Source organism: Ammodytes marinus (genome assembly GCF_949987685.1).
Source record: "Ammodytes marinus genome assembly, chromosome: 4".
Taxonomy (NCBI): Eukaryota; Metazoa; Chordata; class Actinopteri; order Uranoscopiformes; family Ammodytidae; genus Ammodytes; species Ammodytes marinus.
Window position 1 is genome coordinate 7851667 of NC_137233.1, and position 17789 is coordinate 7869455.

The 17789-nt window shown below is 41.8% G+C and overlaps 1 protein-coding gene across 1 annotated transcript; it reads right to left on the reverse strand.

Annotated features, from left to right (window-relative positions):
- Nucleotides 1–6262: 6262 nt before the first annotated feature.
- sp7 (Sp7 transcription factor) lies at nt 6263–11661 on the reverse strand. Its single transcript, XM_080025370.1, has 2 exons — nt 11561–11661; nt 6263–10114 (listed from the first exon to the last, which is right to left on the reverse strand). The coding sequence occupies exons 1-2, from the start codon at nt 11594–11596 to the stop codon at nt 8774–8776; spliced, it is 1377 nt and encodes a 458-aa protein (XP_079881496.1). The 5' UTR covers nt 11597–11661; the 3' UTR covers nt 6263–8773.
- Between the last annotated feature and the right edge of the window lie 6128 nt (nt 11662–17789).

A 17789-nucleotide genomic window follows, 5' to 3' on the forward strand; every position in this document is an offset into this window, starting at 1 on the left:
GGACGGGCAGCAGTGTTAACTTTTATTTATAATTTGACAAGTAAAACTGATGGTAATGAAATGAACAACAGAATAAGACTTTTAAACGACAGCTCTTATTTTGGTGGACTTAGTTGGGATCCCTTTAGGAGGCATCCAGACCCTTAAAAAAATCCCCTTGGTGCCCCCTAAGTTCATAAACTCAAGCTTTGACTAAATGTAGCAGCACTTCCATAAAATATTTCAGTAGATTTTCCACCTTTTTTCCACCGTTTTTCTTTATTTCTGTGGCTCAACGATTAATCCCCATGATGGTTTTCTCGTAAACCCCTGCTGGCCACCGTCGAAACAGAGCTTGGGATTCTGATGGCTTCATTTCGCTGGCATCGGTGTGTCGGTGTGGATACGCGCCTTCCGCCAAGTGCAACACAAAGTGAACGGGCCATGACAATGAGTAAAGTTGTCTCCCATTTGAACTCCTAAACCTACAATCAAAGCCCCATGATTTATCCGTGCCCGGGAGCACAACCCCTCCCCGCTCATTATTCATATTTTCAGCGCTAATTTCTTTCGTTCACGTTCCGCGTCTTCAGTTCTCAGCTGAATGCCCCATATGTTTATTGACCTATAACGTGATAATGTACGTGTGTTTTTTTTAATGGAACTTGTGGGTTAAATCACTGACTGAATGAGATCAGATCTGAATACCATCTCAGCACTAGTACTTCCAAAATGTACATGCACAGTTACACAGTTACACACACACACACACACACACACACACACACACACACACACACACACACACACACACACACACACACACACACACACACACTTTCCTTTTCCCTGTCTTGGCCCTGTCTGTGCATTAGTATCTGTGGTTCTTCGGCTGCCAAAATCATCAGTAGATATCTTCAAGCATGGTCGCTGTATGAATGCTCTTTTCCCCCCCTCCTTCCACAATATGATGTGTTTCCTTTTTTGTGTGTGTTTTGATCCCTTCTCTTGCGGCCGGGCTGCGCTGTGGTGAAGGCGCGGGTTCGAGTGGCGCTCCTGTGTTATTTTTGGCAGCAGCAGTGGTTGGTGGCTGTTGGGGAGAGAGGAGACAGAAGGGGCATAGCATGGGAGCCCAAAACCGAGGCTGTTTTCAAGGGATTTCTCCTTCGTCTGATGGAATTGCTTTGTAATGATCACCACCGTTGATGGGTGCGCGCGCGCGTGTGTGTGTGTGTGTGTGTGTATTGTTGCACACACACACACACACACACACACACACACACACACACACACAGGCACACACACACTGGAGAAAGGCTGGCATGCACATTTGTTAATTCAACACTTCACAAACACCTCATACACATGTTCTCATCTGCAGACCACACACTATGAGTTGCTAAATCGCTTAACATGTGATATGTTTAGGTTTTAGGTTTTTTTGTAGCAGAATCCCTATATGATGGAAGCGGCGTTCAAATCCACCAGCAACTTCTAATGTCTGCCCTGATCTGTTTATTTCTATGAGTTACTGTCTGTTGCTGTCACATGGGAACTATTCCTTGTTTGTCAGACACTTCTGCAAGGCTCTCTCTCCGCTGTGGGAGTCAGTGTGAGAGATGCCGCCTGCTCAGGCAACATGCAGTGTCAGGCGTTCACGCTCCTCCCTCCACGCTTTCTGAAAACACCATTTGAAAAAGATTTTCTCCAACTCTATTCTTGGCCACAGATCAAGAGAACGTTATTACTCTACTTTATTTATTTATATATTGTGGGGGAAATGTGTGTGAACGTATGCGTGCGAGTATGTGTGCGTGTGTGTGTGTGTGTGAATGTGTGTGTGTGTGTGCGGGTGAGTGATATGTAATTGTGTATGTACGTGTGTGTGAACCCACAAAGATATTTCAATTTCTTGAGAATATTAAATAAACATGCAGCAGCAGCTTCAGTGGAGCGCTGCCTGCCAGTAGGTTTTGGGTTGGATGGGTGGTGGTGAAGGGGGGAGGGGGGGAGAGGGGGGTTTGTGGCCGTGGCTCTGGGGGGGTGAGGCAGCTCATGGTCAGGGCCCCCGCCGGACACACTGGCGCCTCGCGCTGGAGGACTTCTGAACCACCACACTCCTCCACCAAAACCCTGCCAACCCTGGCTCGCTGCTCGCGCTTCCAACCCAAATCACTCAGTTCTCTCTCTCTCTCTCTCTCTTGTGTCTGTCTGTCTGTCTTACTGTCTCTCTCTCTCTCTCTTCTCCCTCCTTCCTCCCTAACTCTTTTTTCCTTCTTCAGTTTCCTCATTCGGTTGATCCAAATCCAGATTCATTTGCTATTTGGCTGCCTCCTCTTTTCTCACTTTACCGCTGTACATTTAGTGGCAGGTCACTTCTTTTTGTATTGTTTCTACATATCCACCTCCTCTTTTCTTCACTTTCTCTCTTTTAAATCCCTTTGCTTAAAAAAATGCTCCAAGGAAGTATTTATTGGCTTGAAGTTAAACATAAAAACAATAAAAGAAGGAAACATAAATGGTTTGGACTGTATGTCAGTCAGAAATACCATCAAGATAGTAAGCATTTTGGAAAGGAAAGAACAGTTTATGGGCACTCTACTATTTGTTAGGGTATTAGGTTAAAAGTGGCCGAGTGTTTTTCCAACCAAGAGATATACAGCTATTCATCTTGTCAGGGAAAAACTTTGCATTGTGGTCAGAATAAAGTAAACCATGCTGGCTACTGTATGTACCCTGACTATAGGTCTCCATGAGTGAGCTGGAATCTGTACGTGAAATGAATCATTTGTTATGATACTAAATATCCATTCATGCTACATAATGAGAAATACTTGTTATCACTGATCAAGAGCCAAAGCATGTACTTTATTCATACCTTGTGCGCAAATCTGGTTATTTAAAAAGGGATTCCTAACTGTTGCCTATACCTGCTGCCGCTTATAATTCAATTACAGATGTCAAACATCTTAAGTAGAGTGGATGTGTCTTTTACGTGTCACACATGCAATTTTCTTAACTTCATTTTCCCCTGGAAGCAATTTGTCATCCGGAGGCCATTAAATGGGAAGCATATTATCTTTTTAAAGGGGCACAGAGTCACCCACAACCCTCCCACAGTTCCTATAAACAAAATGGCCTCATTTAGTGCCGCATTTGGTGCACTGGGCAGTAAGGGAGGACTCCCTTTAAACTTTAAAGGCAGTTCCTGGTCTAGAAAAAGGGCCAGGACGTTTTACGGTATAACAGTTGTAAAAATATATTAAGCATTCCGAGTTTGATGATGGAAGGTTGTCTTGTCAAAAGTGAGATGGTAGTACTAGTCACTAGTCTAACCTCCATCACCAATTATACAGATTCAGTGAGGAAAGAGGAGGCAGTGCTGTAAGATACACAGCTGTTGCATCAGCTGGACTTACAGGCCATAAGGAGTCTAAAGCATAGAGGTAGATTTGATTGTATTTGTCTTGGGATCTAAACATAAAAAACAAACAACAGACAATCACCCCTTTAACATTATATCAAACAAAATAGACAAATTATTACAAAAATAAGAAATATCTTAAAGCTCCCATATTATACACTTTTCGGTTCTATTATACACCATATTATATGGTCTTAGTGGTCCCTAATACGTTTTTCTTTAATTGTTTGCTGAAAAAAACTTTCAGATAATTTATTGTACTATGCTGATGTTCAGCTAATCTCACAATGGCCTATTTTTTAAAAAAGAGTTGCAGGTCCCCTCGTAAATATACAATCTTTGAGCTCCCCCCGCCACCTGTCCGGAAGCGAAGCCAGATACGCCTCGCCCTCTGTCTGTCAGGGCCGTGGACCAATAAGAAATAGGGGTGTGGGCTGCACAGTGGAAGCTTCTGGCTTTACGGTTTGTGAGGTCAGAAAAGGGGATAATTCTGACTGGAGTGTTTTTGGGGGGAGGGGTGGGGGTTTCAGAAAAGGGGAGAGTGAGAAAAGGAGAGATTGTTATTTTTTTTGATATTTTGGCAGTCTCTAGGCACACCGTGGACGCATGGATATGTTGGAACACATTTAAAAAGTGCATTTAGCATAATATGGGACCTTTAATAAAAGAAAAGCAAGCAACAACAACAAAGAAAAAAGTTTAAATATATAGAAAAGGAAAGCACTAAAAGGTGGACTCAGCGTTCTGGAGAATGCTTGTTATCAAAATCAATTTTGTCAGAATGAAGGAAAAAAACTTTGAAGTAAACCATCCACTACCTGTACGTACTGGGAGTGTGTAAATCTGGTGTACAGCTCTGTAAACTGGTATGTTAACAAAGGATTGTAAACCAAGCAACATGCCTGTTTACAGAGCCTAGGCTGTGTATTCACAGTGGATTTCTCTTGCAGCGCACACACAGTACGGACAGGTAGCGGATCGCGAAAATATATTTACAGTTTTGAATTGATTTTTACAACAAGGATTCTCCAGAATGGCTGCCTCACCTTTAATCACCAAAGCACATCTATTGTACTCTTATGTTGTTGTTTCCATTCATTCCTGACAAACGTTTCAATGATGACTACAAACGATAAGCACATCTGCAGCAGGATAGCCCTGACCTGTTCACCTCCTGCCCTTTTCTTATCTGTTATGCTTTCCTCTTCAAGCCCTTTATCTATTCAGCCCACCCTCTCCTGCTCTGCGGGGTCATGTTATGGTTCACTCAGGTTTCTTTACTTCTTCCCCTTTGCCCAAAAGCCTTATCTTGTTTTTACTCACGGCCCGATTGCCGAGCCCCTGGGCGTGCTGACATTCTTTTCCCTTTTTCCTCTCCCCCCACCCAACCTTTGCAATGCCACAGAGAGCCAGTCACACCTGCAGACACCTGTGCTTTTGTCCTGCTTTATGCCTCCCACTAACCCCCCGCCCTACTCACATTGAAGGGGTTTAGTATATAGGCAACGTTGGCCCGTGGCTATGTCAGAGCACAGAGGCCATTGTTTTACTTGACTATTCAGTTAGGACCAGATAATAACAGGAAAAGGAGATTCATTAGCATTTTAGCTCAACACATCAGGGGGAGTCGTAAACAGCTGGAAAGAGCTGAAAACTCCCTGGAGTAATTCATTAAGCAAACATTTATGTAAGTCATCAAGTCTTCAGGCCAGGCTAAGCACTGCTTGAGTGATTGTTTTTTAAATTGCTTTCTTTGTGTGAGTTCGGTCGGAAATGGTCTGTGTGATGGTTTTAACAGGTGTGTCTATAAGGATCCTCTGGAATAACCTTCATAGCCTCTAACAAGTCCATGTAATGCAGTGATTTAAACTTAAATTGAGTACAGGGGCACGAGTGGGCAACACCATATGGAACAGATTGTCCAGGCTTCTTCCCATTTTGCACCCAATGTGTCACTGGATGTATATTTTTCTTTTTTATGACCGTATTTGAAGCGACACTTAATGTTTCCTGGCTTTCTAAATAAAAGAAGTAAAAATAAAGTTAGGGCTTACAGTGTGCCACCACCACCACTGAAGGAGTGTATTTTAGAAAAAGACAGAAAAAATAGCAGTAGCAGCAGAGGTTTTGAAAGCCACTGACCATCCTCTTAACCCCCCTACCCCACCCCTCTCTCTCTCACCCGCTGGCCTGACACACCCTGTACCCATATACCCCATTCCCCCTCCCGTTTGCCTTTTATGTTGTGGACTGGAGCGTGCGCCCACTTCAGACCACCATAAACATGTCGGGCCTAGATGACAGAGTCGGCCCTGGGACGTTTGATATAAATTGACCTCAACTACAGCTCATTAGAAGCCCTAAAGTGGAACCATGCAGCCTGGGAAGTGTAAATGTAAATGTTACAACAGGAGAGTCTGTCGCTTCGAGGGGGGGTTCCATTATCTCTGTGAGGAAACTCTGAACTTTACATACAACATTAATTCAAACGTTATTTATTTCTTATTTTTTATGGTTGGGTAAAATGATGTCATTCAGCAGCACGTTGGAGAGTATGATTTACGAGCTAATTGTGTATGTCAACGATCACCTGTTGACAACCTTGGCTACTAAAGCGAGACATTTCAGGTTGTATTTAACATATTAATAGCACCATAAAACTTTGCCAGTTGATTTCTTAAATCAATATATTTTTTTGTATTATAGTCTATACATTTTTTTAAACTAAATATGTAATTTTTTTTGCAATATCTTATTATGTGTAAATTTGCATAGCTTTAAAAACTAAAAATCTAGATGTTGCATAAAGCCAGAGTTAAAATCTTTATTTCATTTTGACAACATGTTAGAGTCCAACACTTTTACAACACAGGTTTTGGATACAGCCTTTTTTCATTTTATAAATAAGAAAAATACTATATACAGGTCTTAATAATGCATTTTCAGCATGTTTGAAAGACAATCAGACGATTAACAACATATGAACAAATCCGTAATTACCTTCATAATAGTGCTAAGAATGATTGTGGAAAGTGCAGGAGAAATATACAGACGCAAACAGATGAGGTTTAGTAAAATAAACACCTAAATGTACATTTTGGACCTTTTTATTCATACTGAAAAAAGACATGTTGTGGAAACAAAATAGCCAAAAATCTCAGAATTGACCTGTACTTGATTATATTTCGCCTGCCATGTCTCACCTTAACATGTTACAAAGATTGACTCTTTGAATAATTCTTTATATGGCACCATTATAGCACACACAACACTTAATTTGGTCTCTCCTGAAGCTATCTCTCTTTTAATGCACACTCCACCCACCTCAAGTATTTTTATTAGCCTGCAATATAGCCCCAACGAGAGAAATCTGGACAGGAAGACACACAAGTGCCACTTGTCGTGGCTGTGAAAATGTGGTAACTCCACTGTGTCAGCTTGGTCTTAATCTGGAGATTTTTTTTTAAAAGGATAAGGATATCTACTTGACGGTCCAACCCAAGTTCTCATGTGCCCACAGTCATGTCTTTGGTCCTGCATCCTGCCTTAATTAGGGTTCCTTTGTTTGACCGTCTCCCTCAATAAACAATACCACCACAGCTCCCTGGTCCTTAATCCCCTACTGCTCCTCTCCACTGCCTCTGCCGTGGAGCATCGTTTCTGGGTAATTACCCCTCTCAGGCTGGAGAGCGGAGTAATTGTCTTGAATGTAACTACAGTGGCTCTCTGAAAGGGGGTCATTGTGTGGAGTTAAGTCTTCACTTCAGTGGACGGCTTTGTTTGTGCTGCAAGAGATAATGAAGGTATTTGGTTGGCCAGCACGGTGAGGTGGAAATATAGTAAGATATGAAAAGAATGACATAGAGAGAGGAGCATGAGGGGATCAAGTGTGGAGTCAGTGAGCTTCATATTCAAGAAACGACTGTACAAAACTTTTTTTCTTTGCATCGGACAACATCTTTGTGTATGAATAACTCCAGCGAAGAGAAAAATGTGTTTGAAATTTCTTTTACTTTTGAAAAAGCACCAAAATGCATGTCATGATTCCACACCACAACTTTTACAACATGTTCACCTTCATGAGGCTCAATGCTTAATCACTATTTACAGTCTCATTTCACAAAACCAGCTAAATGGTTTATTGCTACCGTGAGCTACAGGTTAAGCTCTTTCATCATATACATTTTTTTCATTGTGGAATTTTACACAAAATAAAGGAAATAGATAAGAAAGAAGTAGAAAAATAACACACCTAACAATATCTATATGGTGTTGTAGATATAAAGTATTTACAAACAAGGGCAAACCCTCATTAATCATTACTTTGCCAGGTGTGGAAGTCTTCACAATTAAAAGATGATATAGAAATAGTTTACACACACACATCTAACTTCAAGATCTATAAATAATCTTTAAAAACACAGCCCCCAAACTCCACATTACAACTAATAAATAAGAAAAAAAACTTAATTTAATGCATTTTATTTTCTGTTTTGGCCAGCTTCAACCATCTTGCTTTTATTACCTGAAGGGTGCAAGATAATCTTCCACATGTATAATTTAAGACATAAATTAGATTATTTATGTAAATATGAAATTAAATTAGTCATAGTAAGTAGCAAAACAGCGAACAAAAGTGAAATGCAAAACATTTATACATCAAAAATGTCTTTGGCAACAAGGAGCAATATGTAAGACAGTGAGACTGTTCACTGATTGTTTCAAGAATAATGAATAAGTATCATAGTACAGCTGTAAATCGGATTTTTCCCTAGACATGCAATGCTCCATCAACTCCATCATCCTAACCATAAGACTCCTTCTAAAACTACTTTCCTTTTGCGGCTTCAGAGCTCTTTTCCTTCTGCTTTTGCAGATTAAATTTCCCCAGTGGTTTGTCTCATTTGAAAGGCAGAAAATGTGTATGGGCTAAGTGTGTGTGTGTGTGTGTGCAGGAGTACATCTGTTTGTGCGTGCATGCATGGATGCATTATTTACGCTCATGCACATTCGCTCTGTTGTGTCTTTTAATGTGTTTGTGCACATGTTGTGTTTGTGTTCATGTAGAACTTGGCTTGTGTGTGTAAATGTTTCTGCCAGCATACATTTGTGCATTGGTGTATGTTAGCAGGCTTCGTGTGTGTGTGTGTGTGTGTGTGTGTGTGTGTGTGTGTGTGTGGTCCAGAGAAAATTAAGTGATTGCCAACTGCAACATATTCAGTCATTCACTTATCATGTCTATTCACACATGGTCTGATATCCTTTGTGTGTCTTGAAACAAAATACTGTCCTCTCATATTTAAAAGGTGAAATTGTCACCATAAAAAAACAAAAAAAAAACACCACGTCTCAATAAAAAACGTGATGACGTCAGATCTCCAACAGTCCACTGCTGTTCTCCACTCCGTTAGGCGTGCCAGTCTTCTCATCACCGTTGGTGATTTGGTCAGCGACAGCATTGCCCTGTACGGCGCTGGTGTTGAGCTCTGTGGTCTCTTCGATGCGTAGATCCGTGCCTCCCTCCACTGTCCCGTCTTTCCCCTGCATGGCGGAGTCTGCGTGGGTCTTCTGGTGCTTGGAGAGGTGGTCGCTGCGTGTGAAGCGTTTGTTGCACAGCAGACAGGTGAACTTCTTCTCCCGCGTGTGGGTGCGCACGTGCCTCTCCAGTTCATCCGAGCGGGTGAAACGCTTCCCGCAGAACAGCCAGTTGCAGACGAAGGGCCGCTCCCCTGTGTGCCAGCGCAGGTGGGCTTTGAGGTGGGACGCCTTGCCGTAGACCTTCCCACAGCCCGGGATGTGACAGCTGTGGACGGGCTTCTTCCTTAGGGACGCGGCCGAGGCTCCCAGCCTCTCCAGCTCCTGGCAGTTGGGGCAGTCGCATGAGGACCTGGTGGGCGCCCCCCCTCCGCTGTAGCCCCCTGATCCCCGCGCAGGCTTCAGGCCCATGGGATTCTCCATCAGCCCCGCGCTTGGCACAGGCTTGGGCTTGTACATGTCCTGGGGCAACATGTGCTGAGAGGACTGGAGGAGGTGTGAGGAGGAGCCCAGGCCCACAGAGGGGTACGGGGCTGGGTTGAGTGACGTAAAGTCGGTGTTGTAACTGGGCAGCTGTGGGCTGAGGGAAGCCTGGGGGGCTACGGGCTGCAGGGAGGCCTGCAGACCCCCGTCAGACTGGGGCTGGCTCGCTGACAGCCAGTTGGAGTTGGGGTGGACGTCCCACCAGGAGGATGTGGCGTTGGCTGGAGCGGCCGTAATGCCTGGGTGAATACCGGTTTTATACCAGCCGCCATAGGGGTGCGTCATATCCAGAGAGGTGTAGACACTGGTGAGGCAGTCGGCCGTAGCGTGGGCCTTGGACACTAACAGAGAAGGGTCCTGGGAGACAGAGGTCTGGAAGGAGTGGGAGAAAGGGTTATACTCTGTAGCATAGCCGGAAGGAGGGGGGCTTCCAGTGGGGGTAAGCAGCCCGCCGCCTCCTCCTGCTGCGGTGAAGGAGCCAGCGTAGGAGTCCGCCAGGCCACTGCCGTCTGCGGTGCGCCCGTTCTTAGCTGTCTGAAGGTCAGAGGTCATGTTGTAGTGCTTCTTTACTGGAATGGTGCTGCCGATCTTACTACCGGGTGTAGCCGAATCCCTGACGGGGCTTGTGCTGCCAAACTTGTTACAGGTAGCAGTTAACATAGCCAGAGGGCTGGAGCCATAGCGTGCGTCTTCCTGGGGGACGGAGAAGGAGACAAGAGAGGGGGGAGAAAATGAGACTGTCAGTCTGCAGGAAATGGCTGCTTGCCGCTGCCGCTTCTGTCAGTGTCAACTCTAATAAAAAACGTATGTCTGACTGCCACCGCTGGCTTTTCCTGCTCGCTTTGTTTTCAAAGTGGTCGAAGGCAATTTTAAGCCCAGAATGTTTACGCTGGTGTGAAGGTTCTGCCCTCCTCAGCACAGCAGGAATTCCCTTGCTCTTCTGTTTCACTGAAACCACTATCTATCTACCAGCTATTTTGAACTTTGAATTCATGCCTGTCGTAAATCTTTGTCTCCAACATACAGAAAGTTACACCATGTCAGCGTGTACAGACACTGCACCGTAGGCTGTTAACTGTGTCTCAGTTGGAGCAGGCATATCTTGTAAAATGTGTTGTTTTATCTCTAGCATGCCCCTCGGCACTGAAGACAAGCTGATGAACAACATTCAGTTTACTTACAGATGTATACAAACTATGTTTCACATTGATTTTCAATTTAGGACATGACTTTTCATATAAACATTGAGAATCACTACAAACTAATTCCACTTTGGATAATTTAACGCAATACTTATTTTTCTAGTATTTGCCCTTTTTTGCACAGCTTACACACTCTGTAAGGAAAAATCTTTATCATAATACTACAATAACTTTCCATAGAACTTAACAGTGCTTCTGTGATATGTATCGTACTTTGTTGTACTTTAAATGGTATGCTACCTGCTGTGGTAACATCATACTGTGATCAGGATAATCACAATATAATGACACCACTTATGGGGAATACATATTTTATGAAGTTGTCTTTTTCTGTCCAAGCGTGTCCATGCTACGCCCTTTTTTTTTTTTTTATCCGTGCCCGTAAACTTTGCATAAACAATTGGCTCAAATATTATCATCACTTGGTCTGTCTTTCCTCTCCATTCAGAGGTGATTAGTTGTTATCTCTCTCTGTCTTCCAACGAGCCCCGGGGTCAGCCCATGTGTTCAGGTAAATCATGACTTAAAGGTCTTTTTTTTTACTGCCCCTCTTAATCTCTTCCTCCATTCCATTTGCAAAGCTTATCTTTGCCATGGGAGACAAAACTTGTTATTACATTACAATGTTCTGTTTGCTCAGAGGAAATGTAAATCCTATAGGTCCTGGAGAAAGATTGGGTAAGACGTGAGCAACAAAGTTTTATTGTACTGAGAATGTTGTCAAATGTTGCTATCACTCACTATCATTAGTGCACATTATAATTTCAATAATCCTGTTATGTCACTCACATACATTCAGTCTTATATTATTCTTCAGACCCTACAAATTCGGCTAGGTCTCCTCAATTAAACTTGAACAACTTTAACTTAAACTCTAGAGACCATTTAAGTTGAGAAAAAGAAAGGGAGAGAAGGGAAATAAAAGAAATGTACTTACAATAACGTTCCCTACCTCCAGAATAGATGCGGCCATCCCTGAGAAACAAAATCCTAAGGAAGCTGAGGAGGGGAGTGGGGAGAAGCGCAGCAGCTCTGAGACCCGGGACAACTTTGGGAGAAGTCTTGCACTAACGCGGGGAAGTGTTTTGAGGCACGGGGAGCCCGCCCCCTAATTACCGGCTGTGGGCTCTTTGAAGACTCGCTCAGAGGCAATAAAATCTCAGAGATGGAGGAGAGGGGGAAAGAGATTGGTTGATGGAAAGAGGACATCCCACCTCCCCAAAACGGAGTGTTTTTTTTAAAGATATAGCTTGAATGCATGAATGTGTTACTCATCAATCACCATGCGGACATTATTTCAATTTCACTGGCATTATTTTTTCCACTGGGATTAGTGCAGGGGAGTCTGTGGGGGGGAACAGGCAGCTATACAGTTAACATCGTGTCGCAGATAATTATTGCATTCACGCTATATGTAAGACATATTTTTATAGCCTATAGGAAAACTGTAAATAAGACTAAAGCAGAGAGGAAAAAATAACAAAAGAACGCATGTAGCCTAAGCCCGCGCCACATAAATCCAAAAAAGAAAAAAAGAAAAATTAAACTGAGCGAGTCTGTGGTTTTCCATCCGAGATTTTATTATTCTGGTTTCAACCCCTCTCTCTGTTTCCAATATTCTTAACTGCCTTCTCAGACGTTAACTGCGACGGTTAAAGGGACTGCTCTGTAGAGACGGGCGAGGAAGCGGAGGATCAAGTCATTAAATAAAATAAAGAAGAGATTATCGCATCACATAAAAGTAAAAGTCACAAGGGGGAAGAGACGCGTAGGATTGCTTTCCTCCAGTCAGACGTTTGGTTAAAAAAAAGCAGAGAAAGAAATGAAAGAGGAAAGCTGACAGAAAGTTTGAATTTGGAAATTTAAAAGTCTTCTTAGAGAAAGTTAAAAAAAAATTCAAGATCTTCCAAATAACTTTTTTTTGTTGTTGTTGAGTTTTTGGTCTTGGATGAAAATATTTCAAAAGAAAATGTGAAAAATATGTCGGCCTTTTTGCCTAATTTTATTGATTCATCAATTTCAAAATGTTTTCCCCAAACTTCTGCAAATTATGCTATGGCATGTTATACACCATTTTCAAATCACAACGAGAAACATTACTTCATACAGATTCATATTAAAAAAATTAAAACTTCTGAAAAAATACTTATAATAGCCTACTAATCCAGCTACTAACCTAATCAAAGTTTAAATATTTTTCTATTGGCAGACACAATTTCTTCCAATGCATACATTTACATTTATCAACTATTCATTCATGTCCTATTAGGAAAATGTATTTGTAAAGTTATTTATATGTAAGTTACATGAAAAAAGCATTTTATAAAATGCATTACTTTTAAACAAGCTAATATCCGGTGTAACACTAGTGAACACAGGAAGGAGGAAAGTAAGTCATCTAATTCAATATGCTATAATTAAACTGCGTGAGGTCTATTTAAATTTAGGTAATATATTTAGTTTTACTGTGATTGTCATGCTTATTTTAGAATTTCATTTATTGGTTCAAAAGAATCCAGAAATTCAACTTCCAGTCTAGAGCAAGACAGATTTCTCAGCGTCTCTTTGTGGGCTTCTCGTTTTCTGAAGGAGAGCACAGAGAAGATTAAAATTGTTGTCAAAAATAAACATATAATTTCTGTCCTTATTTTCTCCTCAATTACAGGGCTCTGGTCAGAGCTGGGCTTGTCGTTCTGGAGAGTCTGGCCCTCACATGAACACAGCAGCTATATTTGGCAGTCTGCTCTCCAACTGACCTTCAGCGCTTTATTTTTCTTATTCCACGAGGAGTGTGAGTGGAAGAACAAAGGCATGCAGGAGTTTACACTGTCACACGCACACACACACACACACACACACACACACACACACACACACACACACACTACATGATGTAATCCTGCAAACCTCACCTCATTCCAAGTCAAGATAAAGGTGAAAGATCACAAGACCTGCTATCTATCTATCTATCTATCTATCTATCTATCTATCTATCTATCTATCTATCTATCTATCTATCTATCTATCTATCTATCTATCTATCTATCTATCTATCTATCTATCTATCTATCTATCTATCTATCTATCTATCTATCTATCTATCTATCTATCTATCTATCTATCTATCTATCTATCTATCTATCTATCTATCTATCTACCTACCTACCTACCTACTCGTGTTTTACGTGGCAATCTTTTCACACTTTTAGGCATTCCCTCTCATTTGACACATGGCGTGTTACTGGTGTAAGTCTTTAAGTGAACTGTTCCTTTTCTTCTTAGCATTCATCAGCGCTTTATGTTTTACATTGGAGTGAAATGAGAGGGGATGCATAAAAGTTCCTACACTTCTGGTGCAAAAGTGGTCCGCAACGGGCCGTTTTTTCCTCATTTTTATTGGACTTGTAGTAATCTAAAAGTTTGGCGTGTTCCCATTTACAGTTCTCTTCAAAAGGACAGCCAGTGAGATCTATAATTAGAGAATTCGTTAGGCTCTTAACAGGCTCTTCAAAAAGCTTTCTCTGCTCTATTTGCTATTTTCTGCCCTGTGTGGTTTAGAGATTTGGGTAGATAGTTGGCACTGCAGGCTTGATGAACCTCGGGGCGTTTGGGTGGGCACGATAATGTCCCCCAAGGCTGATTATATGTTTCTATGGTTACTCTCCATATGATAGCTATCAGATGGATTAGCACTTCAAAGTTGGTGTAGTGTTTGTTAGCTCATTAGCCCAAGCTCGTTAGTTAGTGAATGCAACAAGTGATTTTTTTGCATGTTGCATCTTTTTCACACTTGCGTGCGACCAGTTGTCTTGAGAATTCTGTGCAAAGATACCAGTTCAGATCTCTAAAATGTGCCTCAGTGCTCAAGTAACCACATATACTAGCACCATAGTGTTTTTGATAGTTGGTGAGTGGCTAGTTGTTCTATTCAGCTTTTTCCATCATAGGATAAAAAAATCCTCTTCTTTTTTGTCACCATGTGGCCATTTCCTCTTCTGATTGACCATTGTCTACAACTGGCACTTTTTAAGAGTCTGGATTCAAGAGCTCAAACTTCTATTCACCTTTGGAAAAATGAACAAGCAAATTCTTAGACTTTAAGTAGTTGATTATCAAGATCATCAACCTGAATATAGGCCTAATTTAGGTGTGTGTGTGTATATGATTAAATTTAATTAATATTGTTTCTTCCCATGACTTCTTTGACCTTATTGTGTGTGTAACCTCCCTGCTATTCACCAGCCTGTCACAAGCATCAAGGAGAGACATTGCCTGCCCTTCAATAATAGCTGTACTTTTTATGTTTTTTAATAGAAATGAAAATGTGTGTTCTAATCTCTTGGCATTAATTTATGGTGCATTTTGATTGTTGCCAGGGAAAAGGTATTGTCTTGTTTTATTCGGGAAAGGCTTCACTTTTGTAGAAACCAGGAAGCAATAACAGTGTCTCCATCATGGTCACCAGTGGTCAACTTTTCTGTGAAATCCTTTTAGTCAAGCCGTTTTTTCTGTGGCACAGATTCTTCTGGTTGCCTAGCTCTAGAGAGAAAAAGAAAACCGCTCCCAGTGTCAAGTTGAATGATGCTATGGCAGTGCATGGGCAGTTTGTTTGCAGTTTGACAGGAGACAAAGACTGCTCCTCTTCTCAGAATAGTTCACCTTTTGCTGTTGTCACCGCGGGAAAGAAAAATGTCACGTTCAAGCCTAAAGTGGCTTAAGTTCTTTTTTTTCGTCTGTTTGGCATAGACACATGTCAATAGCGTGTGATAGGGGAACAAAGACAGAGGCGCTGAAGCTTGTGATGACAGATGCCCAAATTACATAAACTCCTTTCCTCTTTAACTTTTGGTTTCAAGTTAAATGTGTCAGCAGCAGAACCAGGCATTGAAAACCGTCTGCCACCAAAACCAGGTGATGAATGATTGGTCAGATTCGGACTCTTGTATAGTTGTTCTAATCATAGTTTTGTTCATTTTATCCTGTGTTATTTTAAGCTCCTGTACGGCTGCCTTGTGATGAGGCAGCATGTTACAATCGAGCTAGGCACTGGCACTGGTGTCAGAAAACTAAATTCAAAACTAGAACTACCGCCAGACGTTTTATATGCCTCCACATGGCATACTATTTACAGAACAGTGTAAGTACTAAGGTGGTGGGCTATGTTTTAATGAGGCGAAATAAGTAATAAGTACCGTATGTAAGGTCGCAGTAACCTTCGTCCTCCAAAACCTAATCAGTTCATCTTTGAGTCCAAGTGAAAGTTTGTGCTAAATATTACAAAAGTCCCTCAAAGCGTTCTTGAGATATAGCGTTAATGAGGCGTGAGGTCACAGTGACCTGCACCTTTAACCTCTAAAATGTAATCCGTTCATCCATGAGTTAAAGTTGACATTTGTGCCAAGTTTGAAGAAAAATCCCTCAAAATGCTTATTAGATATGGAGTTCGATATCGAGCATTAGCCTCCGGTTTTTCGGCTATTGCCGCCCAAGAGGCTTAATAAAATCCATTCCCTCCTGTTGCTGTAATTGAGACCGTTTGCCAGTACTATGGAAAAGTTCACAACTGTTGAATTCAGAGGACGATGCTGTGTGGCCACTTATATGTATGAGTCAGCCAGCAAACAATAGAAAGTAATTATAAATCTTAATTGACTTAAGTTAAAAAATAAAATTAGAGAAATTCCGATCTCCTCCTAAAACAATCTTCTCTTTCCTCTCATCCTTTTCAAATCATTGTGTCTTCATTTCAAAATAGAGCTAGAGAGTTACTTTAGAGGATCTGCTCATGTGCTGGTAAATCTTTACTGTTTTATGTACTTACCGAGTAAGTTAAATAAAGTACCTGCATTGAGAAGGAATTTCAAGCACTTTAAGCATGCCTTAGGCTTCTCCTAGTCGCTTCCTTTAGTACTCTTTAGTAGCAAGTTCAACCAGCAGGCATCTTTCTTGAAATAGTTGTGAAAGCTTTTGCCAGAAGAGTCGTCTTAGTGGTAACGCCAAAGCACTGCGGCGGTATGGACGAGCATGAAGCGAAGCAGCGGGACTCCTTTAGATGTGTGACTATGTCTATACATCACAAGCTTGTTTTTATAATGCATCTTTCTTTCATGGAAGTGAATAACCTTCTGTTTTGTGCATTGGCTTTAAATTGGTCTCTCGGTATCATTAGGCCATTACAGCGACCAAGTAAGTGTGTTTAATGGTAGATCAATGGAATATCTCACCATAATGCATTTCCCTTGACATTCCCCTCTGGGCTGTAGCCCTCAGAAAATTAACAATGTTAATAATACTGCGACGGAGGGGGAAAATTGAAATGATTAGATGTGTTTTACTTCGCTGCTGATGGAAATGTGGTGAGGGGGAATCAGGGTCAGGGATAGACTTGCCTTGCAGCATGACTCCGTGCTATTTTTCCAGGCTGTGTGGTCAAAGATTTCAGAGAGCTTGTCAACGGAAAATGAGAGAGCGAGAGAAGTGGGGGAGAGGAGAGAAAGAGGGAGCGATGTATAGACTGAGAGAGAGAGAGAGAGAGAGAGAGAGAGAGAGAGAGAGGGACAGAGTGGCGGGTTATACAACGCACCAGTGAATATCATGTTCATTTGTGTGTTGATGCCGCTGATTATGGCATCAGATGTTAGTCACTTAGGCCTTTTGGAGAGTCAGACATGAAAAGCGACAACATGCTTTTAATAAAAATGACCGGGCCCTGGCTGGAGTGGTCTGTCTCTACTTTGGGGCATGTCGGTGGTTTTGAGTAATTCAACCGCCAACAGGCTGCATTTCAACCAGTGGACAGAACATATTTAGTCAGCAGACATGGTGGTAATCACATGTAGCAATGAGGAGAAAGTCATCTTTTCCCCATATTAATGCAAATAGAGAGAGATGAAAACGAAAAAAAAAAAGTTTCCTACAACTTATTACTTGGAATCTCGCTTCTTAAGAGCAACATCATTTCAGTCTAACATCCCCTTAGCCCCCAGCAAAGTCTTGTTCGTTCCAGCTCGTTGGGACGTCTCTGTGACCACAAATGTCAGACATAATACCAAATGGCACAATGGAGACATTAAAGGTGGAGTCAGCGTTTCTGGAGAATGCTTGATGTCAAAATCAGTGAATATCTCCTCACAAACTGTATATGGGCGTGCTGAAATAAAAACCTG